Below are 21,199 nucleotides of genomic sequence, written 5' to 3'. Positions count from 1 at the left end.
CCACTATGGACAGATATGTTGTGCGACAGAAGTCCAGTGACTCTGAAGCTGGTCCTAGTGGCATTAAAAGAAGAAGGGAAGTAACCCCAGAAAAGGACTTGACACCTCAAGTCTTAATGGAAGGGGATTCCCCTTCTAAACACTAAGACTCTCTCCTCCTCCCATCCCATCAATCATCACCAGATCTTCAATAAAGGTAAGTGTCATGTAACTGTGCATGCCTTTTTCAGTTTGTGTGTATTAAAATTAATATTTCATGTGGTAAAATTTTTTTTTTTTCATACTTTGGGGTGTCTTGCACGGATTAATTTGATTTCCATTATTGCTTATGGGGAAAATTCATTCGCATAACGATAATTTCGCATAACAATGAGCTCTCAGGAACGGATTAATATCGTTATGCGGGGGTCCACTTAGAAGAAAACCCACAGGGGTGTACATGTACATGTATGTATAGTGTGACCTATGTGTAAGTAGAAGTAGCAAGACGTACCTGAAATCTTGCATGTTCATGAGACAGAAAAAGGGACACCAGCAATCCTACCATCATGTAAAACAATTACAGGCTTTTATTTTACACTCACTTGGCAGGACGGTAGTACCTCCCTGGGCGGTTGCTGTCCACCAACCTACTACCTAGGTCCTCATTACATATTAATGTAAATTTACTTATTTTGTACAGCCTATCCCTACTTAGTGACGTACTCGTTTACCGATGCCTCGGACTTACAATGGGCTCTCTGACTAGTATTCATGCCTAAATAATGTATATCAGAGCTGATTTCCTCTATTCTGTTTATTTCAATATGCAGTGGACCCCCGACTTACAATCAGCTCCCAACTTGAACAATTATGTAAGTGTATTTTTGTAAGTGCTTTTGTAAGTGTATTTTTGGGGGTCTGAAACAAACTAATCTAATTTATAGTATTCCTTATGGGAGCAAATTCATTCGGTAACGGCACCTGAACAACCTTCTGGAACAAATTAATATCGTAAGTCGGGGGTCCACTGTTCTACAGTATGCTACTGTATAAACATTTAAAAATATACCAGAAATGTTATAAATGGTGCAAAGGTTACATTAAAACAATATCAGAGATGGTTGACACAAACCCACTACCATTATAGTATGCTCCTCACTTAGCGACGAATTCGTTTAACGACGCAGTCTTAGGAACACCACTGCGAGAACAGGAAATTAAAGTGTACAGTGATAAGAAAAAAAACTTGATTATTACAATGGCTATGTAGGAACGAAGGGAATTTTAACACTGTACTAATTATAAGTGTAGAAGAATAATAGAGACCAGAGGTACATAAGGATGAATACAAGTTGACTATCACTAAACTGGCATTATTGGGACCTGTAGGGTGCCAGATTATTGATTTTTGCTGGATCACAGAGTGGTTAGGTTAGAATACACTTAATAAAGGTTAATAAAGTTAACCAACTTGACTTACACAAGAAATTTTGGCTTGTTTCATCACCAGAGTTCAACACCTTCACTTACACATAGCCTAAACCACTTCATCAGAACTTGATCTAGTTTTTAACTTTTTCCTTCCTTCATTGTTTTCCTTTCACACATCTGTTTCTTTGAATCACTGTTAGCAAAGAAACTCAGCAATTTTTCTTTCTGTTTCTATATGTCATAAACTGTGGAAGAGCCAATATTGTACAATTCACACAAGCTTCTCAACTTTATCTTTTATGGACAATGTAAGGTGTTTGCACTTTACACAATGAGAAGCATTTCCTTTATTTATTGGAACCATGGCTAGGGCTAAGAGTGAGCAGGTTATAACAATAAATGGAGGAAAACAAATTGGAATGACTTATGCAGCAAGTAGTACCCCCAAACAGTAGCGGCAGGTTGGTGTGGCGACCTGGGAAATTTGAAATTACGCCAGCCAAAATTAGTGCCAGATTAGTGATGGAACCATATTAGTGACTGCTGGATCAGTGATGGCCAACCTGTACTGGATTAATACTCAATAGGCAGGTTTCAAAGATGTGTATGAATCGTTGTAAGGCAAGTAGATTTTTTTTTTTTTTTGCAGTAGCTTTTGAAGCAACTGACAGAGAAGGAATCTTTGGGATCGTCAGGTAGTGTGTGCCAGATTTTGGGGCCTTATATGTTTTGAGTTTTTACTCAGGTCAAGTCAGACATGGGGGACATCAAATGGCATAGGTAATTACAGTGGAACCTCGACTTATGAGTACCCCAACATACAAGTTTTTCGAGATATGAGCCATTGCTTGGTCAGTTTTTTGCTCTGAGTTATGAGCCAAAATCCGAGTTACGAGTGAGCTTCCCCTTTCCCCCAACCTGCACACCTCGCTTGTGTTTATCTGTGATTTCATGCTTTAATTCCATGGACATCATCCTCTTTTTCTTCTCAGCACTGTCCTTTGCACTTATTTTTCTAGACCCATGGTTAGAAAAAAGAAGTTTGGCAAAATAACTACAAAATGCAAGCAAAGCAGGAGAGAAATGCTTCCACGGTGAGGTAAACAGTGTGCTGCGCCAACTAGTGGCGATGTTCTGAAGCTCCTCATTATTATTATTATTAATTTAGGGAACTGGAGCACAGATCCAATTCCCTATATCAAGAGTCCCTCACCAGCGGTAAAGTTCCTTGACTCTGGTGAGGGGCCCTTGATCTAGGGAATTGGATCTGTATTCCAGTTCCCTAAATTAATAATAATAACGAGGAGCTTCAGAACACTGCCACTAGTTGGTGCAGCAAATGCCACAACATCCACTGAGCAGTGTACTGTTTTCCTCGCCATGAAAGCATTTCTTTCGTGCTTTGCTTGCATTTTGTACAGTTATTTTGCCATATTTCTTTTTTCTAACCATGGGTCCTAAGAAAGACAGCGCTGAGAAGAAAAAGAGGATGATGCCCATGGAATTAAAGCATGAAATCATAGATAAACACAAGCTAGGTGTGCAGGTTGTGGACTTGGCTGTGGACTTAACTGTAGATTTAGATTTTGCCACCGAAGTGGCTAGTTTATTGTGCACCCCATATCCATCCTGTGGACGGTAGCGCAAGAGCATATGGATACACAAAAGGCCCAGGAACTAGGCCCCAAGGGGTTAACATGAATACATATGGATTTATATCTACATATCTCTAGTTCACTTATCTGTTACAAGCAAATTTAGGAAATTTGCTTAGTAACTATATCTGGTATCTTATTTTCATTAATAAGATATCTTGACATGTCACTTAACTGTAGCAGTGATAAAGTGTAGCATTTAGAGTGTAGCAAGTAAGTTAAGCGATTAAGCGATAGAAAAAGGATGAAACGAAACAAACTCCTTCACTGTTGTTCTTGGGGTTTATGGGGCCACTGACAGCATATGCCGCTCTGCCTATTTTCCACCCTCAGCTTCCGCCACCATCTCCTCTCGAAAGTAAATATGTATGGAGACTATAAAACCTATTTATTTCTTTACATTCTCTATTATGTTTTATTATTTTTTTATACAATGTTTCTTATTTATAAATGCATACATTGTTTCAGTGTTTTCCTTATGAAACTAGTGATCTTGTGCAGTTAGCCTCACAAACACTCCGTTTTCAGGAGGAGAAAAATGGGAAGATATGGTCAGTGTGAGTGCGGGAGTGGGAGCGGCAGGCCGCCACCACTCGCCATATTATGGCCTATTTTATTCATTCTATAGTATATATCATGTTTCTATGTTATTTATATTCTTTATTATGTCATATTAGATCAATTGTGATAGATAAGTAAGCAGTAGAGTTGATATTAGCATTATATTGAAGTATTCTGTTCTGCCTCCCGAGAGCAGGAATTCTGCTGGAACGGATTAATGGCATTTCAGTTAATTTAAATGAGGAAAATTGATTTGATATACTATGAGCAAATTGAATTATGAGCTTGGTCACAGAACAGATTAAACTTGTAAGTCGAGGTTCCACTGTATTAACTGCATTTTGGACAATCTGACTATACAGCTGCCTGGCAAATCCAAGGCTCCATCCACCACTGGCACCCAGTGCCAAAAAATATTTCCCAAGGATGCCATGATGTATGGTATATTTATCTATTAATATTTGGTAAATACATTAGAATTTACCATATACACTGGACCCCCGACATTCGATGGCATCGACATTCGATGCATTTTAACGCAAAAATTTTGCTAATTGTTTCTCTGTATTCTCGATAAGCCACACCAACAACAATCTCTCCACATCTTCGAATAGTACAGCTGACCGTGATACAGCAGCAGCAGCAGCAGCTTACCGTGGTGCAGCAGCAGCTGACCGTGGTATGTTAGTACAGTTGACCCCCGCCTTACGAATGCATCGCGTTACGTTAAATCCGCCATACGAAGCATTTGAACGCAAAAATTTTGCCTCGCCTTACGTGATTCGTCCGGGACGCGTCCCATGTGTGGCCTCAGCTGCCCCGTGGGTGCCAGTGTTTACAAACCAGCCAGTGCGGTTGCATCTAAGCATACATTCAGTACATTTCATATTATCACAGTGTTTTTAGTGCTTGTAACTGCAAAATAAGTCACCATGGGCCCCAAGAAAGCTTCTAGTGCCAACCCTGTGGTAAAAAGGGTGAAAATTACTATGGAAATGAAGAAAGAGATAATTGCTAAGTACGAAAGTGGAGTGCGTGTCTCGGAGCTGGCCAGGTTGTATACCAAACCCCAATCAACCATCGCTACTATCTTGGCCAACAAAACGGCAATCAAGGAAGCTGTTCTTGCAAAAGGTGCAAGTTTGTTTTCGAAACAGAGATCGCAAGTGATAGAAGATGTTGAGAGACTGTTATTGGTGTGGATAAACGAAAAACAGATAGCAGGAGATAGCATCTCTCAACCGATCATATGTGAAAAGGCTAGGAAGTTGCATGACGATTTAATTAGAAAAATGCCTGCAACTAGTGGTGATGTGAGTGAATTTAAGGCCAGCAAAGGTTGGTTTGAGAGATTTAAGAATCGTAGTGGCATACATAGTGTGATGAGGCATGGTGAGGCTGCCAGTTTGGACCAAAAAGCAGCTGAAAAATATGTGAAGGAATTCAAGGAGTACATAGACAGTGAAGAATTGAAACCTGAACAAGTGTTCAATTGTGACGAAACAGGCCTGTTTTGGAAGAAAATGCCAAGCAGGACCTACATTACTCAGGAGGAAAAGGCACTCCCAGGACATAAGCCTATGAAAGACAGGCATACTCTTTTGATGTGTGCTAATGCTAGTGGTGATTACAAAGTGAAGCCTTTATTGGTGTATCACTCTGAAACTCCCAGAGTGTTCAGGCAAAACAATGTCCTCAAGGCTAATTTGTGTGTGCTGTGGAGGGTAAACAGTAAGGCATGGGTCACTAGGGACTTTTTCTATGACTGGTTACACCATGCATTTGCCGCCACTGTGAAAAATTACCTAATGGAAAAGAAATTGGACCTTAAGTGCCTCCTGGTATTAGACAATGCTCTGGTCAATGAAGAACTAACTACTGATGAGCTGCAAGATCATCTTCAACAGCAAGAGGCCAAACCTGAAGAAACTGCTTCAGAGGAGGGGAGAGAGAAATTAAGGAAGTTGCCTACTTCAAAGATTAAGGAAATGTGTGCAAAGTGGGTTGAACTGCAAACCTTTATGGATGAAAATCACCCTGAAACAGCTACTGCAAGCTGTGTTGGCAACCTGTACAATGACAGTGTTATGGCCCATTTTAGGGAAGTCTTAAAGGAACGGGAGGTACAGAGCTCTATGGACAGATTTGTTGTGCGACAGAGGTCCAGTGACTCTCAAGCTGGTCCTATAATAATAATAATAATAATATCTTTATTTACTACAAGTACATGTACAAGGTATACAGTCCTAGCTGACAGCAATGACATACTACTATATAGAAAGCCCCTTGTTATGCTCCGCATGTCGGGCAAATTAGGTCAGTGTCCCAGGATGCGACCCACACCAGTCGACTAACACCCAGGTACCCATTTTACTGATGGGGAACATAGACAACAGGTAGAAAGAAACACGCCCAGTGTTTCTACTCTGGCTGGGAATCGAACCCAGGCCCTCGCCGTGTGAAGCGAGAGCGTTAGCCACCAGGCCACCAGAGCCTAGTGGCATTAAAAGAAGAAGGGAAGTAACCCCAGAAAAGGACTTGCTACCTCAAGTCCTAATGGAAGGGGATTCCCCTTCTAAACAATAACTTCCACACTCTCCCCTCCTCCCATCCCATCAATCATCACCAGATCTTCAATAAAGGTAAGTGTCATGTAGTCTATTCTTAGTAGAGTAGTAATTGTGCATATCTTCTTCAGTTTGTGTGCATTAAAATTAATATTTCGTGTGTTAAAAAAAATTTGTTCTCATACTTTGGGGTGTCAGGAACGGATTAATTTGATTTCCATTATTTCTTTTGGGGAAAATTAATTCGGCTAACGATAATTTCGGCTTACGATGAGCTCTCAGGAATGGATTAATATCGTAAGGCGGGGGTCCACTGTATTTCGATAGTATTTCTCACCCTTTTTACCACAGGGTTGGCACTAGAAGCTTTCTTTGGGCCCACGGTGGCTTATTTACCTGTTACAAGCACTACAAACACTGGAATAACACAAAATTTATCGAATGTTTGTGTGCACCCATCTGCCCTGGCTTGTAAACAATGTCACACCAGCTCAGCTGAGGCACTCAAGCCAGACGGCTGTGTTCGGGATGTATGATGTAAGTCGAGTTTTTCAATGTAGGTCGGGGTCAAATTTTTACGCTGACAAGCATCATAAGTCGATTTTATCGTAGGTTGAGGCCATCATAAGTCTGGGGTCCACTGTATATTGTTTATTATATCATATTAGATGAATTGTGATAAATAAGTAAGCCGTACAGTTGATGTTAGTGTCATAAAGTATTTTGTTTTGTCTCCAGAATGCAGGAATGGATTAATGGCTTTTCAATTAATTTAAATGATGAAAATTTATTTGATATATACGAGTAAATTGAGTTACGAGCTAGGTCACGGAACGGATTAAACTCATAAGTCAAGGTTCCACTGTATAACTAAAAGAGTTGGAGTCAGAAGTGCCATAAATAAAGGAGTCAGAGTCGAAGGTTTTATGTGCCAACTCCACAGCCCTGGTCTATACACTTACAACATCTGGCACGGTGCTTCCCTATCCACCCTTTCATATGCCTTTTCCAAATCTGTAAATGCAATGAAAATATCCTTATCCTTATCTAAATACTGTTTTATTATTATTTTTTTAGCGAACTGGCCATATCCTCCCAAGGCAGGGCGACCTAAAAAGAAAAATGAAAGTTATTATTATCATTATTTTATACTTCCCATAACATTTTTGTTGCCAAATTTTCAAGTTTGTATATTCAACTCCAACCTTTATATTATCCTTTGTACCTGTGTACCTGTCTACCTGTCTACTATCTTACTATCATATTATAACCAAGACATTACCCTTGTTATTTTTTTACTATTATTCTTTTGTACTTGAATTGTGAATTATATTTTGTCAATTTAAATCTAGTTATACTCCTGATCTTGTCAACAACCTATACCAGACTCTAGTGCAATTGCAAGTACCATTTCAATTTGTATTTTTATATTATAAGTTTGTATTATAATTCCTACTCTGAGATTGTTTTCATATCTTAGTGACTATATTGTGTGTGCAATTAGTGTATATTTCAATTATATTATTGTTCAAGGCCCTTAACTATCTTTTGCTAACTAGTACCAACTACCTCATATATTTTTTTTTCTACTTTTTTTATTCTTTTGCTACCTTAACTTGCATATTTTATCTTGTCAATTTAATTCTAGTTATACTCTAATTCTTGTAAACAACTTATATAACACCTTAGTGCAATTACAATTGAGAGTCTTGTGCCTTTTTTATATTATTAGATTAAACTCAGTTGTACTATAGTCAATACCAAATTCATTATATTAGACCATATTGCAATTACTAGTGAGAGACTGGTGCTATTTTTAATTTGTATTGTTATATTATTAGATTAAATCTAGTTGTACTATAGCTCATTCTAGCTCAAAACATAGACTCCACAAAAGTCATTATATTAGACCTTAGTGCAATTATTTGATTACCACTTTTATTGTTCACCACAACTTATATTAGTCCCTTTTATATTATAATTTTATATTATAATTCTAACTTTAAAGAATTACCTTTAAAGTACTACCTACTATCATATTCCCAAGCTCCATTATTTGATCATCACTTTATTTGTTCACCACAAATTATTTTAGTCCCTTTTATATTGTCTCCTTTATTTTAGCTTTAAAAAACTACCTTAGCTCATTATTTTTACATTTGTTAAATAATTCAGGTGCTATTTTTTTTAGCTTTAGAATATTTACTTTATTTTTTACTTAATTCTAACTATAGATTCACTACAAATCTTAATGATTACAAGCATTGATCCTGATACCAACCTCTTATTTAATGACTTAAATGATTCAAACAGTTACTGTAATTACTACACAGCAGAACAATCAAAGGCACTTCTCAGAGCTAACAACAACATAACTATCTTTAACTACAATATCAGATCTTTAAGCAAGCATTATGATGACCTCCTAGCATTACTAAATTCCTTGCATGCCAATATGTCCATCATTACACTAACTGAAACCTGGCTAAAGCCTGATACTACAGATGTCTATGCCATTCCTGGTTACACAGCCATACACAACTGTAGGCCAGACCAACAAGGGGGTGGCACTGCTATATACTACTCAGACCAACTAGAATGTATCACTAATACTTGCACAAGGGATGAACATGGGGAATATATAATAGCTAAATTCAAATCCAAATACCTACAAAAACCTCTCACAGTGATAAACATCTACAGAGTTCCACAATCAAACATTAGCCAATTTAGTCAAAACCTAGGAAGTATGATAACTGATGCACGCATGAACAAAGATCACTTACTACTCTCAGGTGACTTCAATATAAATCTCCTGCAAGACCAGGACCCACACGTTACTGAATTCACAAACACAATGAGTAACTGCATGTTGCTACCAACAGTAACAAAACCTACAAGAGTTACAGAGACTAGTGTTTCCCTACTTGACCACATCTGGACCAACACCATATCCCCTTTAAAATCAGGCATAATTACAGATAATACCACAGACCACTACCCTACTTTCCTCATAACAACTCTTGGTAAAATACCCCAAGACACTACTAAAGTCACCTTCAGACTTCACAATGAGGCAGCCATTAATAACTTCACAACAGCAGTAACAAACATTGACTGGCACACTGAGCTAGAAATCTATACAGATATTGACGAATGTTTTAATAATTTTCTAAAAAAGACCCAATACCTTTATAACAAGCACTGCCCTAAAAAAACTAAACAGATGACAGCTAAGAGACTGAACAGTCCCTGGCTAACACCCAGCATTCTCAAATCCATAAATACAAAACACCGATATGAAAAACAGTACAGAATGGGTCACATAACTAGAGACCAAACAAAACGTTACTCGTCAATCCTAACCAGCCTGATAAGAAGGGCAAAAAAATTGTATTATGAGAACAGATTATCCAACTTACAAGGTGATATAAAAAAGACCTGGAAGACCCTATCACAAATTCTGGGAACAAAAAAGATATCACGACATAGCGAAATAAAATTAGCAAAAGCAGATGAACCCCAACTCCCACCAACAGAAACAGCAAACAGACTCAATGATTTCTTCTCCACTATAGGTCAAAACCTTGCCAATAAAATCCCAAGCTCAGATACCCCACCAAATGACTACCTCACTGGCAACTACCCGAACACACTGTTCCTAGCTCCGACTAACCCATACGAAGTCTCCCTTATTATCAATGCACTGAAAAACAAGGCAGGAGATTTAAATACCTTACCACCCTTTATATACAAAAAAGCGTCACAAGTACTATCACCAATCATTGCAACACTCTTTAACAAATCCATTGAATCCTCCACCTTCCCTACAGTTCTCAAAATAGCAAGGGTCACCCCGATCCACAAAGGAGGAGACCAAAAAGAGTTGAATAACTATAGGCCAATATCCAATTTACACCCTCTCTCAAAAATCTTCGAAAAATTAATTCATAAACGAATCTACTCCTACCTCATCTCCCAAAACATTCTCAACCCCTGCCAATTTGGATTCAGGCCTAATAAAAATACTAATGATGCTATTATACACATGCTAGAACATATATACACTGCAATAGAGAAAAAAGAAGTCCCACTGGGGATCTTCATTGACTTACGTAAAGCTTTTGATACAGTTGACCATGACTTGCTCCACGTAAAATTGTCACACTATGGTATTAGAGGGCACTCCCTCAACTACCTCAAGTCTTACCTCAGCAACAGAAGCCAATATGTGTACGCAAATGGGGCAAGCTCTTCCGCATAACCAATTACAGTTGGTGTCCCACAGGGAAGTGTCCTTGGCCCTCTTCTCTTTCTCCTATACATAAATGACCTACCAAATGCTTCGCAATTACTCAAACCCACACTTTTTGTAGATGACACTACATACGTCTTCTCTCACCCGAGCCCAGTCACGCTAGCCAATACTGTAAACACCGAATTACAGAAAATATCTACCTGGATGAGGACTAACAAACTTACACTAAACATTGACAAAACCTACTTCATTCAGTTTGGTAACAGAGCTACAGATGTACCTCTTAACATAACAATAAACGGATCACCTATCACAAAGCTAACAGAGGGAAAATTCCTAGGAATCCACCTCGATAATAGACTCAAATTTCATACACATATACAACAAATTTCTAAGAAAATCTCCAAGACTGTAGGCATACTATCGAAGATACGGTACTATGTTCCACAGTCAGCCCTCCTGGCCCTTTATCACTCTTATTTACCCCTATCTCACCTATGGAATTTGTGCATGGGGCTCAACAACAATTAACCATCTCAGACCACTAATTACCCAACAAAAGGCTGCAGTTAGAATGATAACAAATTCTCACTACAGGCAACACACTCCACCAATATTCAAAACACTCAACCTACTCACCATACAAAACATCCATACTTATTATTGCACCTATTACATACATAGAACACTTAACTCTGATATTAACTCTCCCCTCAAACATCTCCTTGCCAACCTCAACAGAACACATGACCATAACACAAGGCACAGATCACTCTTTGATGTTCCTCGTGTCCATCTCACGCTATGCAAAAACTCAATGCTCATAAAAGGCCCTAAAATCTGGAATTCATTACCTGTAAATATAAAAGAAACACTACCTGTTCATAAATTCAAGTCTCTTCTCAAAGATCACTTACTCACTCAAAACCAAATAAATACTGAATAACTGAACCTTATAAATTGTATATCCTATATGTTACTCACAATTATATCACACAAATGTTAAACCTAGGACCCAATCTAACTTATTATTTTTTTAAATACACTACCTAACAGAATACTCCATTCGACTGAATGTACAGCAATGCAAGCAACCATATGACCTGTCTTTGTAATACTCATTTGTGCTTTATAGTTATCTGTTTACAATAATGTTTTATCACTGATTTCATCATTGCTTAGTTAATCTTAAGTTAATTTTAAGCCAGCCCGTAATGCTATGCATATAAGTGGCTTTGGCATACTGCTCTTACCTGTATTTTTTGTACCTCTGTTTGTATGCTTAAAATATGCTTAAATTATTATTATTATCTACTACTACTACTACAGTACGTATTTAGTTTATTAAATTTTTCAGAAAAAATCAAATGATGTTGACAAATATAGGTTTATATTTCATGATTGAGATACACTACTGTATATTCAACAGGTTTCTGTGGCAGCAGATATGAAGTGAGAGATCTTCGTAGCTGGAGATGTCCCTGTATTAATGCTTGGCAGTAATGAAGACTTGAGATTAAGAATTATTGATCAATCAAGAGGTTAGCTGATGCAAGTTATCAGGGTTGACAAACTACCTTATAGTGTTCTCGAACTAATTGTAAGTAAGGAAGCCGTGCTAGATTATGTGATGGATTCTCTGGACATGGCTCAGCTTGACTTCTACTCAGAGCAGGTAAATAATTCATCCCTTCAGTGTCAAAAATGTATCGCTGAAGAAAGTGAAATGTGGTGGGACTCTTTCACAACTATGTTGGTGATGAAAGAAGTGATTGTGATGACTGTGGCCTGTGCACTAGGCTTAATATCCAACATCCTCGCTATTTATCTCGTGGCTGCCTCAAAGAAAGGGCTGCATCTCACTGCCAGTTATATCATCAACCGGGCTGTAGCTGATATTCTCTTCCTTTTAACTGTTCCGTATGATGTTCGAGCACACATGCAAGACTCTTGGGTGTTTGGTTCTTTATTATGTAAATTTCGTTCATCTCTCGTCATTATTGGCCCTATTGTAAGCTCAGTCTCCCTAATGGGTCTGAGTGGCAGCTGGTACATAGATACCTGCATGTCAGGAGTCTCAGCCAAGTTCCGTTCAAACTTGCTGAAGATAACTTCTGCCATGTCATGGATTACCCTCTTCCTCTTCAGTATACCAACATTTCTGCAGTCTGAGATTTTCAAAGAGGTTTTGCAAGAACGTTTCCATTGTGTGTCCCTACCCTTGTCAGAGGATTCACCCTTAAGCCAGGTCCTCAGGTTTCTTATCATATTATTGACTTTTGTTGTTCCATTTGTGATGTGCTGGGTGTTCATCAGCCTCATTATTCCTGCATACAAGAGTCAAACCTGCAAACCTCAAGAGCAGAACATTTCAGAAATGAACAAAGGGGAGTCATTGTACCCTTACAGACTGCTCGTGTCTCTGTTGGTGGTCTTCACAGCTTGTCAGGTGCCTTACTGGCTAGTGTACCTGGTGCAGGAATTTTTACAAGGAATTGAACTAAGTCATGTTGCATTGTTGGCCTTCCCAGCAACCTTGTGTCTTCCTAGCATTAATGCTGCCATCAACCCCTTAATGTGTATTTACTATTTGAAGGATCTTAAGAAGAGCCAGTGTAGAGCAAAGGAGACTGAGGAGAAGCCTCAGATGATAGCTCTTGTGCATCTTTGAATTGTGTTGACCTAACTTATCATACCACATTTTGATCATTCTCACCTAAAAAAAAAATCCCACTGCATTCCATTGTGTTCCTATTGTCACTTTAACCTAAACCGCTTTACTGTAATGTTTCATTTGTGCTACCTATTTGCCTACCATTGCAAAGCTATTGTCAAAAAACACCTTACCTTAATGTGAGCCTAAGGACAATCTGTTATGCCAAATAAATTCTGAAACCCTGTCTTTCATCCAATATTTTCTCTCTTTTTGTTCCATCCTTCCTCCAAGTCGCATTTATTACTAGAAAGTCATTCTTTGTATCAATTCTGGTACCTAGCTTTGTCCATGTATCTTTAATTAGATTTTTATATTGAATTACTGACTGTATACTTATTCTCATGTACTATATATATCTTATTGCCAAGTACAGTGGTACCTCAGGATACGAACTTAAATCATTCCAGAAGGCTGTTCGAGTACTGATACCGAACAAATTTGTTCCCATAAGGAATAATGTAAATTAGATTAATCCGTTTCAAACCCCCAAAAATGCACTTACAAAAGCACTTACATAATTACACACATAATTGTTCGAGTTTTGAGCTGTTCGTATCCCCAGGTACCACTGTAATTATAAGTTAGTTTTAAGGCTTCCCAAAAAACCTTGCCAAACAAGGGGCTTTCTATAAAGTAGTTTATACATTTCAGTTGCCCTAATTGTATACTGTACAGAACTCCACTTCATAGAAATAAACTTGTTTGTTTATTATCTCTAGAGGAATACTACTTTACTATAGGAGAGTGGTACCGTCACTTATGATTTTTTGCATTATGATGCTTTTTGCATTTATGACATTGGCATTTTTTGAACCCATTAATTACTTATGAACAAATGATTTCTGAACCTGTTAATTACTTATGAACAAGAGACTCAGTGTTCTGATATTTTGATTTGCATTTTTATTAGGTATGAATTACAAATGTTGTTTTCTCTGTAGATTTTTCAAAATGCATTCACACTTTGTGTGTACTTTTTTTTTTTTTTTTTTTTTTTGTAGAGATTATGTTAGTCAGTGGCTGGGTGGTAATACAGGGAGGTGGGTGGGTTGTCTGGGAGCCCTGGAGGTAGGTCCAGACTTCAGGCTGGTGGCATCTCACCCTCATAATGAAGATAAAGATGTTTATTTTGTTAAAATACAAAGGTTACATTGGATGGTTTCATAAATTGTATATTACAGTTACAGGTTGGTTACAGTTTTAGGTAAATCATATTATTACATATTCTAATACAAGCCCATTATTATGTAAAACATTTCAGATATGGTCAGCCTAGGAAAGGTTGGAGGGAGGGGGTGAAGGAGGTTTTGTGTGCGAGGGGCTTGGACTTCCAGCAAGTGTGCGTGAGCGTGTTAGACAGGAGCGAATGGAGAGAAATGGTTTTTAGGACTTGACGTGCTGTTGGAGTGTAAACAGGTAACATTTATGAAGGGATTCAGGGAAACCAGCAGGCCGGACTTGAGTCCTGGAGATGGGAAGTACAGTGCCGGCACTCTGAAGGAGGGGTGTTAATGTTGTAGTTTTATAACTGTAGTGTAAGCATGCCTCTGGCAAGACAGTGATGGAGTGAATGATGATGAAAGTTTTTCTTTTTCAGGCCACCCTGCCTTGGTGGGAAACAGCTGATGTGTTAATAAATAATAAAAAAAAAATTCAGGCAGACTAATTCTAAATGTTTTTTAGGACTTCATATGCTGTTGGAGTGTGAGCAAGGTAACATTTATGAAGGGATTCAGGGAAACCGGCAGGCTGGACTTGAGTCCTGGAGATGGGAAGTACAGTGCCTGCACTCTGAAGGAGGGGTGTTAATGTTGAAGTTTTATAACTGTAGTGTAAGCACGCTCTTGGCAAGACAGTGATTGAGTGAATGATGATGAAAGTTTTTCTTTTTCGGGCCACCCTGCCTTGGTTGGGAACAGCCGATGCGTTAATAAATATAGTAGACCATTATATTACATGGTAGTTATGTTCCTGAAAACGCCGTGTTTGGTAAAACCGTTAGATAAACTGAATAATTTGTGGGAAAAATAGGGTTCATTCCTGGGAGCCTCCAAAAAACCAAACAGCTTCTTTTTAGACCAACAGATCTTACAAGAAGAAAAGTGAATATAATTGTAGTTCATTGTCGTGATATATTATGTTTTTACTGCTTAACCCTTTCACTGTCGGGACCTCTGATTCTAAACTCTTGCTGTGTCAAAAAATATTCCAAAAAAAAAAAAAATTAATACCAAAATATTTAGAATATTTTTGTGAGTGTTTTAAGATAAAAACAAAATTTTGTGATCAGTACTTCCTGAGATATAAAGGCAAGAAATTGAAAGAAAGTGAACCACTTACAGCAACATCGGCGACTGCTGCTCACTCAGTAATGTTATTTTTACTTTTATTCTACTTTTTTCTTTAATTTTTTAATATTTGATTTTTTCAAGTAACTTTTGTGGCCTGTGAGACTAATACAGTGCATAATGTATATATATCCACTTATTGTATGCAACACAATAACTGCACAAACATTTTTATCATTATATTGTTGACAAACCCTGTTTACACAAACCCACGCTGCCTTCCCCGCCACTGACACAGCCTCCCCCACTACCCACACTGCCTTCCCCACCACCCATGCCATCTTTCCCACCACCCACATGGAAATACATGTATGTCACTTTGACTTTTTTGGGTTATCCTAGGTGATCTACACATACGCTGCTATGTTGTTTACACAAACTCACACTGCCTTCCCCACCACCAATGCTGCCTTCCCCACCATCGATGCTGCCTTCCCCACCACCCACATGGAAATAAGTCACTTTGACTTTTTTGGGTTATCCTAGGTACTTTACGCATATGGTGCTATGTTTACACAAACCCACGCTGCCTTCCCCACGACCCACACTGTCTTCCCCACCAACTATGCTGTCTTCCTCACCAACTGTGCTGTCTTCCTCACCACCCACATGGAAATAAGTCACTTTATCTGACTTTTTTAGTGGAAGGTTGATAATCGTCTGGGTTTTCAGCACTATTTCTGGTATCCTGGACATTGCTTTCTGTCATAAACTCCTCAGAATCATGAAATTCATCTTCACTGACACTTTAATCTGTGTTAGACCTATCACTTGGGAAGGGAAGAGTCCCAATTCACTGGAGAGTGAGGTATTCCTTACCACTAGGCTTGGTGACCAAGGCGTACTGAATTAGCACTCCCACAGTGCACTGCAGCCTCCCAGATTTTTTTCATACTGTGCACACTAGCACAGACCCATTCTCTCACATGCAGGCCTACCAGCTTTCTCCCACCAGATCTGAAGCTGCTAGAAATTTGGCGCAGTATTATGGGACTGACACTGGCTTGCAAGCTGTAATATTACAGGACCTACAGTGAAAGGGTTAATAAGACTACAGATGCAACAGAAATAATAGTATTTCTTAACTTAAATTGTGGGTACTCGTGTTTGTGGATGATTGTGAATAGAGTGGAGATGCATGGTGTGGCCCTACTGGGCTGAGGTGGATGGTTGTTTGTTGTCGGCAGAAGTGGATGGTAGAGGTTCTGGTACTAAAGTCGATGGTTGTATTGGAGTGTGCATAAATTTTGTAATGGATGTCTGGGCTCTTTTACCTTGCAGTACATTATACAGCTGATAGTAAGGCATCATCAGCTAGTCTAGACCCCGTTTCAAAACACTGCTTTTAGATTTGTCAGGGTCCTCTTCAGTGAAAAAGTCTGCTAGTTTAGCAGCAACATGGAACTGCTCCTGTAACTGCTGCTCGGGTTCTTCTTCTGTTATGTGGCTCCCAACGTTTCCTCTGGACTCCTGTCTTCAGCATCATCATCTTCTAAGAGCTCATTCATATCTTCAAAACCATCACCTGGTAATCTCCTTGCCAGCTGAACAATTTCCTGAACCTGACTCTCAAGCAAGGGAAAACCAGTGAAAGAATTAACTACAGAAGGCCATAACTTTCCTCAGCCTGCATTTAATGTTGATTGGGGCACTTCACTCCATGCTGTTCTAGCATAGCTGATGGCATCTGCAATGTTAAATTTATTCCAGAAACTTGGTTCCGCCAGATTGGAGTCAGAGCCCATTGATGCAACTAGTTTCTTCATAACTTCTTTTGTGTAGTTACACTTTAATGCCTTAATAACTCCCCAATAAAGTGGTTGTATTAAAGATGTTGTATTTGGAGGTAAACATTCAACTTTTACATTAGAGATATATCAGATATCTGCATCCACGGAACATCCGCACAATTTGTTACATCCGCATTTGACTGTAAACAGATATCCACATGTGCATCCACATTCTCAAAATAAGTAAGACAGACATCCTCATACACATCTGCATCTGCAGATATCTAAATTTTCACATCTGATGCATCTCTATTTTACATGTGGAGTCACATCCAGCAAAGCTTATGGATGAGTACAGGAATTATCAAGAATGAAGAGAGCCTTGAATGCAAGGTTGTTCTTGTGCAGGTAAAACTTGACTTCAGGAATAAAGTGGTGCTTAAACCAGTCAATAAATATTTCCTCTGTCATCCTCTGTCAGTCCTCTCCAGCAACAAGTTTTAGTTTTATTTACTTGTTGTAATCTATGTGTCATTATTTTTATGAGATGAGATCCTGGGTTATTCATTACACGAGCTTGTATATTCACCTCATTCTTTTAATTGTACAAACTGATGCTTCATTAAGGCCGTAGGCCCTCACTGTATCCACCACACCTGAGCCACTCATAAGCTTGTCTAATATCTCGATTTTCTTCGTAACTCCTAGACTTAAACCTTTTCTTGCTGTTTGCTATTGTGGTTATTTGGATTTATCTGAAGAAGGAAATTTTGGATCAGTTTTAGAGACCGAGTTTTCATAAATCTATAAATCTAGAATGGATATCAGGAGGTCTGCTGTATAACATTATGAACAATGGAAAATTTTTAGCATCATCATTAGGTTAGAACTTTGGAAGAAGTGCCAAAAGGATATTATTTGTAATATCGTCACAAAATCAAATCAAATCAAAGTTTATTCTCTATAAGGATTACAATGCGGGGTTTACAGATTTTGGTTATTGTGTGGTTTACATGTAATAAAATACTAATTACAGAGGGGGCCACTAGAACACCTAGTAAGGCTAGGCATTTTGGGCAAACTTAGATTAATTCTTAACCCTAAATTATTACAAATTGTGGAGTAAGTTGACTAAATACTAAATGACTAAATACTAAGTTACTAAATAGTAGTTTGTGAGTTCAGCAATGTGAATGCTTTTGTTTTGGCACAATACATAGTTTCTGTATTGGAGTATCGCAGACAAACTTGTGACTAGTTAGGAATCATTATTTTAAGATTAAGATACGTATTTCTGTGCTTATAGTCAAATGGGTGAGTGAGTGAGTGTAAGTGTGAACCACCAGGTGGTTTTTATGTAGTTAGTTGACGGGGTGTATCAGGGAGATAAGATGTTTTCTAACGGTAGTTTTGAAGGTGATGAATGTGTCTGCAGTTCTAGAGTTTTCAGGTAGGGTGTTCCAGATTTTAGGGCCTTTGACATACACATTGAATTTTTGTGTAGATTTAGTCGGACACGGGGAATGTCGTAGAGATGTTTGTGTCTGGTGTTATGCTTGTGGGTCCTGTCACAACTATCAAGAAAGCATTTTAGGTCAAGGTTAATATTGGAATTTAAGGTCCTGTATATGTAGATTGCACAGTAGTAAGTGTGGATGTGCTGAACAGGGAGTAAGTTTAGATCTATGAAGAGTGGGGGGAAGGGGGCATTGCCAGGGATGGGATTTAGTAATTATTCTTACTGCGGCTTTTTGTTGAGTTATTATTGCTTTAGGTGTATTGCTGCAGTTGAACCCCAAGCACAAATAGCATAGGTGAGGTATGGATAAATGAGTGAATGGTATAGTGTGAGAAGGGCATTTTGCAGCACGTAGTATCGTATCTTGGAGAGGATCCCAACTGTTTTGGATACTTTTTTTGATATGTGTTGGATATGGGTGCTGAAATTCAGGTTGTTGTTGAGGTATAGGCCTAGGAATTTGCCCTCATTATGTCTGACAATTAGAGTGCTGTCAATCTTAATGTTTAGTTGTGCAGCACCTGCTCTGCTACCAAACATAATATAGTAGGTTTTGTCAGTGTTAAGTGTAAGTTTATTGGCTGTTATCCAAGTTGATATTTTGAGCAGCTCCTCATTAACAATGGTGTTGAGGGTGGCAAGATTAGGGTAAGAGATGACATAAGTCATGTTGTCAGCAAAGAGAATGGGATTCAGGTGTTGGGATATGTTTGGAAGATCATTGATGTAAATGAGGAAGAGCAGGGGTCCAAGGACACTTCCCTGTGGAACTCCAGTATCAAGTGGCCATGTTGATGATGCTGTGTCTTTAATGGTGACATACTGATACCTATTAGTAAGATAGGATTTTAAATATGCAAGCGCATGGCCTCTTATACCATAATGGTCAAGTTTGTGGAGTAGGATGCCGTGGTCTGCTGTGTCAAAAGCTTTTCTTAGGTCAATAAAAATTCCTAGTGGAAATGGTAGACCAGTGAAATGGGTTACAAGGTGAAAGTAATAAGTGCTATAACGACTGGAATTTATAAAAATAGATATGATAGATTCTATACTAAAGACAGTTTAATGATCATAGCTCTACACCTAAGTTAGAAATACAGTATATTTTTAATAGATACTGTAATCACCAGTGCAACCTTGCAATACATGACAGCACAGGTAATTGAGGTTTCCAGTATTTTAGAGCTTTATATATAGTCTTCAGTAAAATTATGAGCAGTATTTAGTAATTCTGTCTTGAATCTTTTATTATGTTAACAGTATCTGCCTTATCCTGTTATTAACTGATGAATTGTAACATAGTATTCTTTTTAAGTAAATGATTAAATATTTGTGACTGCTGTACCTAATTAAGTCTTGTCAGTTTTCTAACCCTTTCACTGTCAAGACTCTTGATCCTGAACACACTCCCAGTGTCGAAGAATTTAAAAAAAAAAAAAAAAAATTTATGAAATGATAGAGAATCTTTTCCCAATGGTAATGACACCAAAAGTACAAATTTGATGGAAAACTTACGGAATTACGCTCTCGTGAAGTTAGCGGTCTCAGTGTATATGCATCGGCGTTTTTGTCCACTCTGAGCCCCATTTTCAGCCAATTCCATTGTTCCAGTCGACCAAACTCATAGCTATTTCGTTAGAACTCCATTTGTTCTATCAACTGGGTACAAGAAACCACCCATTTACGAATTTCAGCTACCCAGAAAAGTGGTCAGAAATTGGCAATTTGGCCAATTTCATGCAAATTTCAAAAGATGCCAATTTCAAAATAGGGTCCAGAATAAACAATGCAGACATTTCTGGCACTAAAATACCATTTTCTCTGTCCATTAGTCACATCTCCAGGCCCCTCTTATATTCTACTCTTGCCTTCCATTTTGAATTTTTAATCACACAAAAATTAGAAGATTTACTGTTATGCAGACTACTGCATTATCATATAATTGTATAAATAATATCAACCCATTTGTGACTTAAGAAATCGTAATGACACGATTGCAAATAAACCATACCCCCGGCTGGGATTGAACCCGCGGTCATAGAGTGGCTAGCTGGTCTAGTGGTTAGCGCGACGGGCTGGAGTTTTGAGACTCTATGACCGCGGGTTCAATCCCGGCCGGGGGTATGGTTTATTTGCAATCGTGTCATTACGATTTCTTAAGTCATGTTGACGGCAGTGAAGGGACTTGAACTAGAGTTCGTCACGGCCACGCTAGCTGGAGATTCGTCTGTAAAAACTTGCATTTGTGGTCACAGAGGTGCCTGTGCTAACCTTCCTATGGTGTAGAAATATACCTAGTTGGATGAATCTTATTGTGGCTAGCTGGTCTAGTGGTTAGCGCGACGGGCTGGAGTTTTGAGACTCTATGACCGCGGGTTCAATCCCGGCCGGGGGTATGGTTTAACCCATTTGTGACTGTGTATTAGACTGGC

General features: G+C 38.5%; 1 protein-coding gene across 1 annotated transcript in view; it reads left to right on the top strand.

Moving 5' to 3' along the window:
• The window catches only part of LOC128688610 (lysophosphatidic acid receptor 6), a 28,756-nt gene extending 8,488 nt beyond the window's left edge, over positions 1-20,268 (top strand). The window contains exon 3 of the mRNA XM_053776515.2: positions 11,884-20,268. Coding sequence (XP_053632490.2) covers positions 12,004-13,125 — 1,122 coding nt within the window. The 5' untranslated portion in view covers positions 11,884-12,003 and the 3' untranslated portion in view covers positions 13,126-20,268. The remainder of the gene's footprint in view (positions 1-11,883) is intronic.
• The last annotated feature ends 931 nt before the right edge of the window (positions 20,269-21,199 follow it).

Source organism: Cherax quadricarinatus, chromosome 1 (assembly GCF_038502225.1).
Source record: "Cherax quadricarinatus isolate ZL_2023a chromosome 1, ASM3850222v1, whole genome shotgun sequence".
Classification (NCBI taxonomy): domain Eukaryota; kingdom Metazoa; phylum Arthropoda; class Malacostraca; order Decapoda; family Parastacidae; genus Cherax; species Cherax quadricarinatus.
Note: the sequence above shows the minus strand (reverse complement) of the source record. Positions and strands in the feature narration are given on the sequence as shown.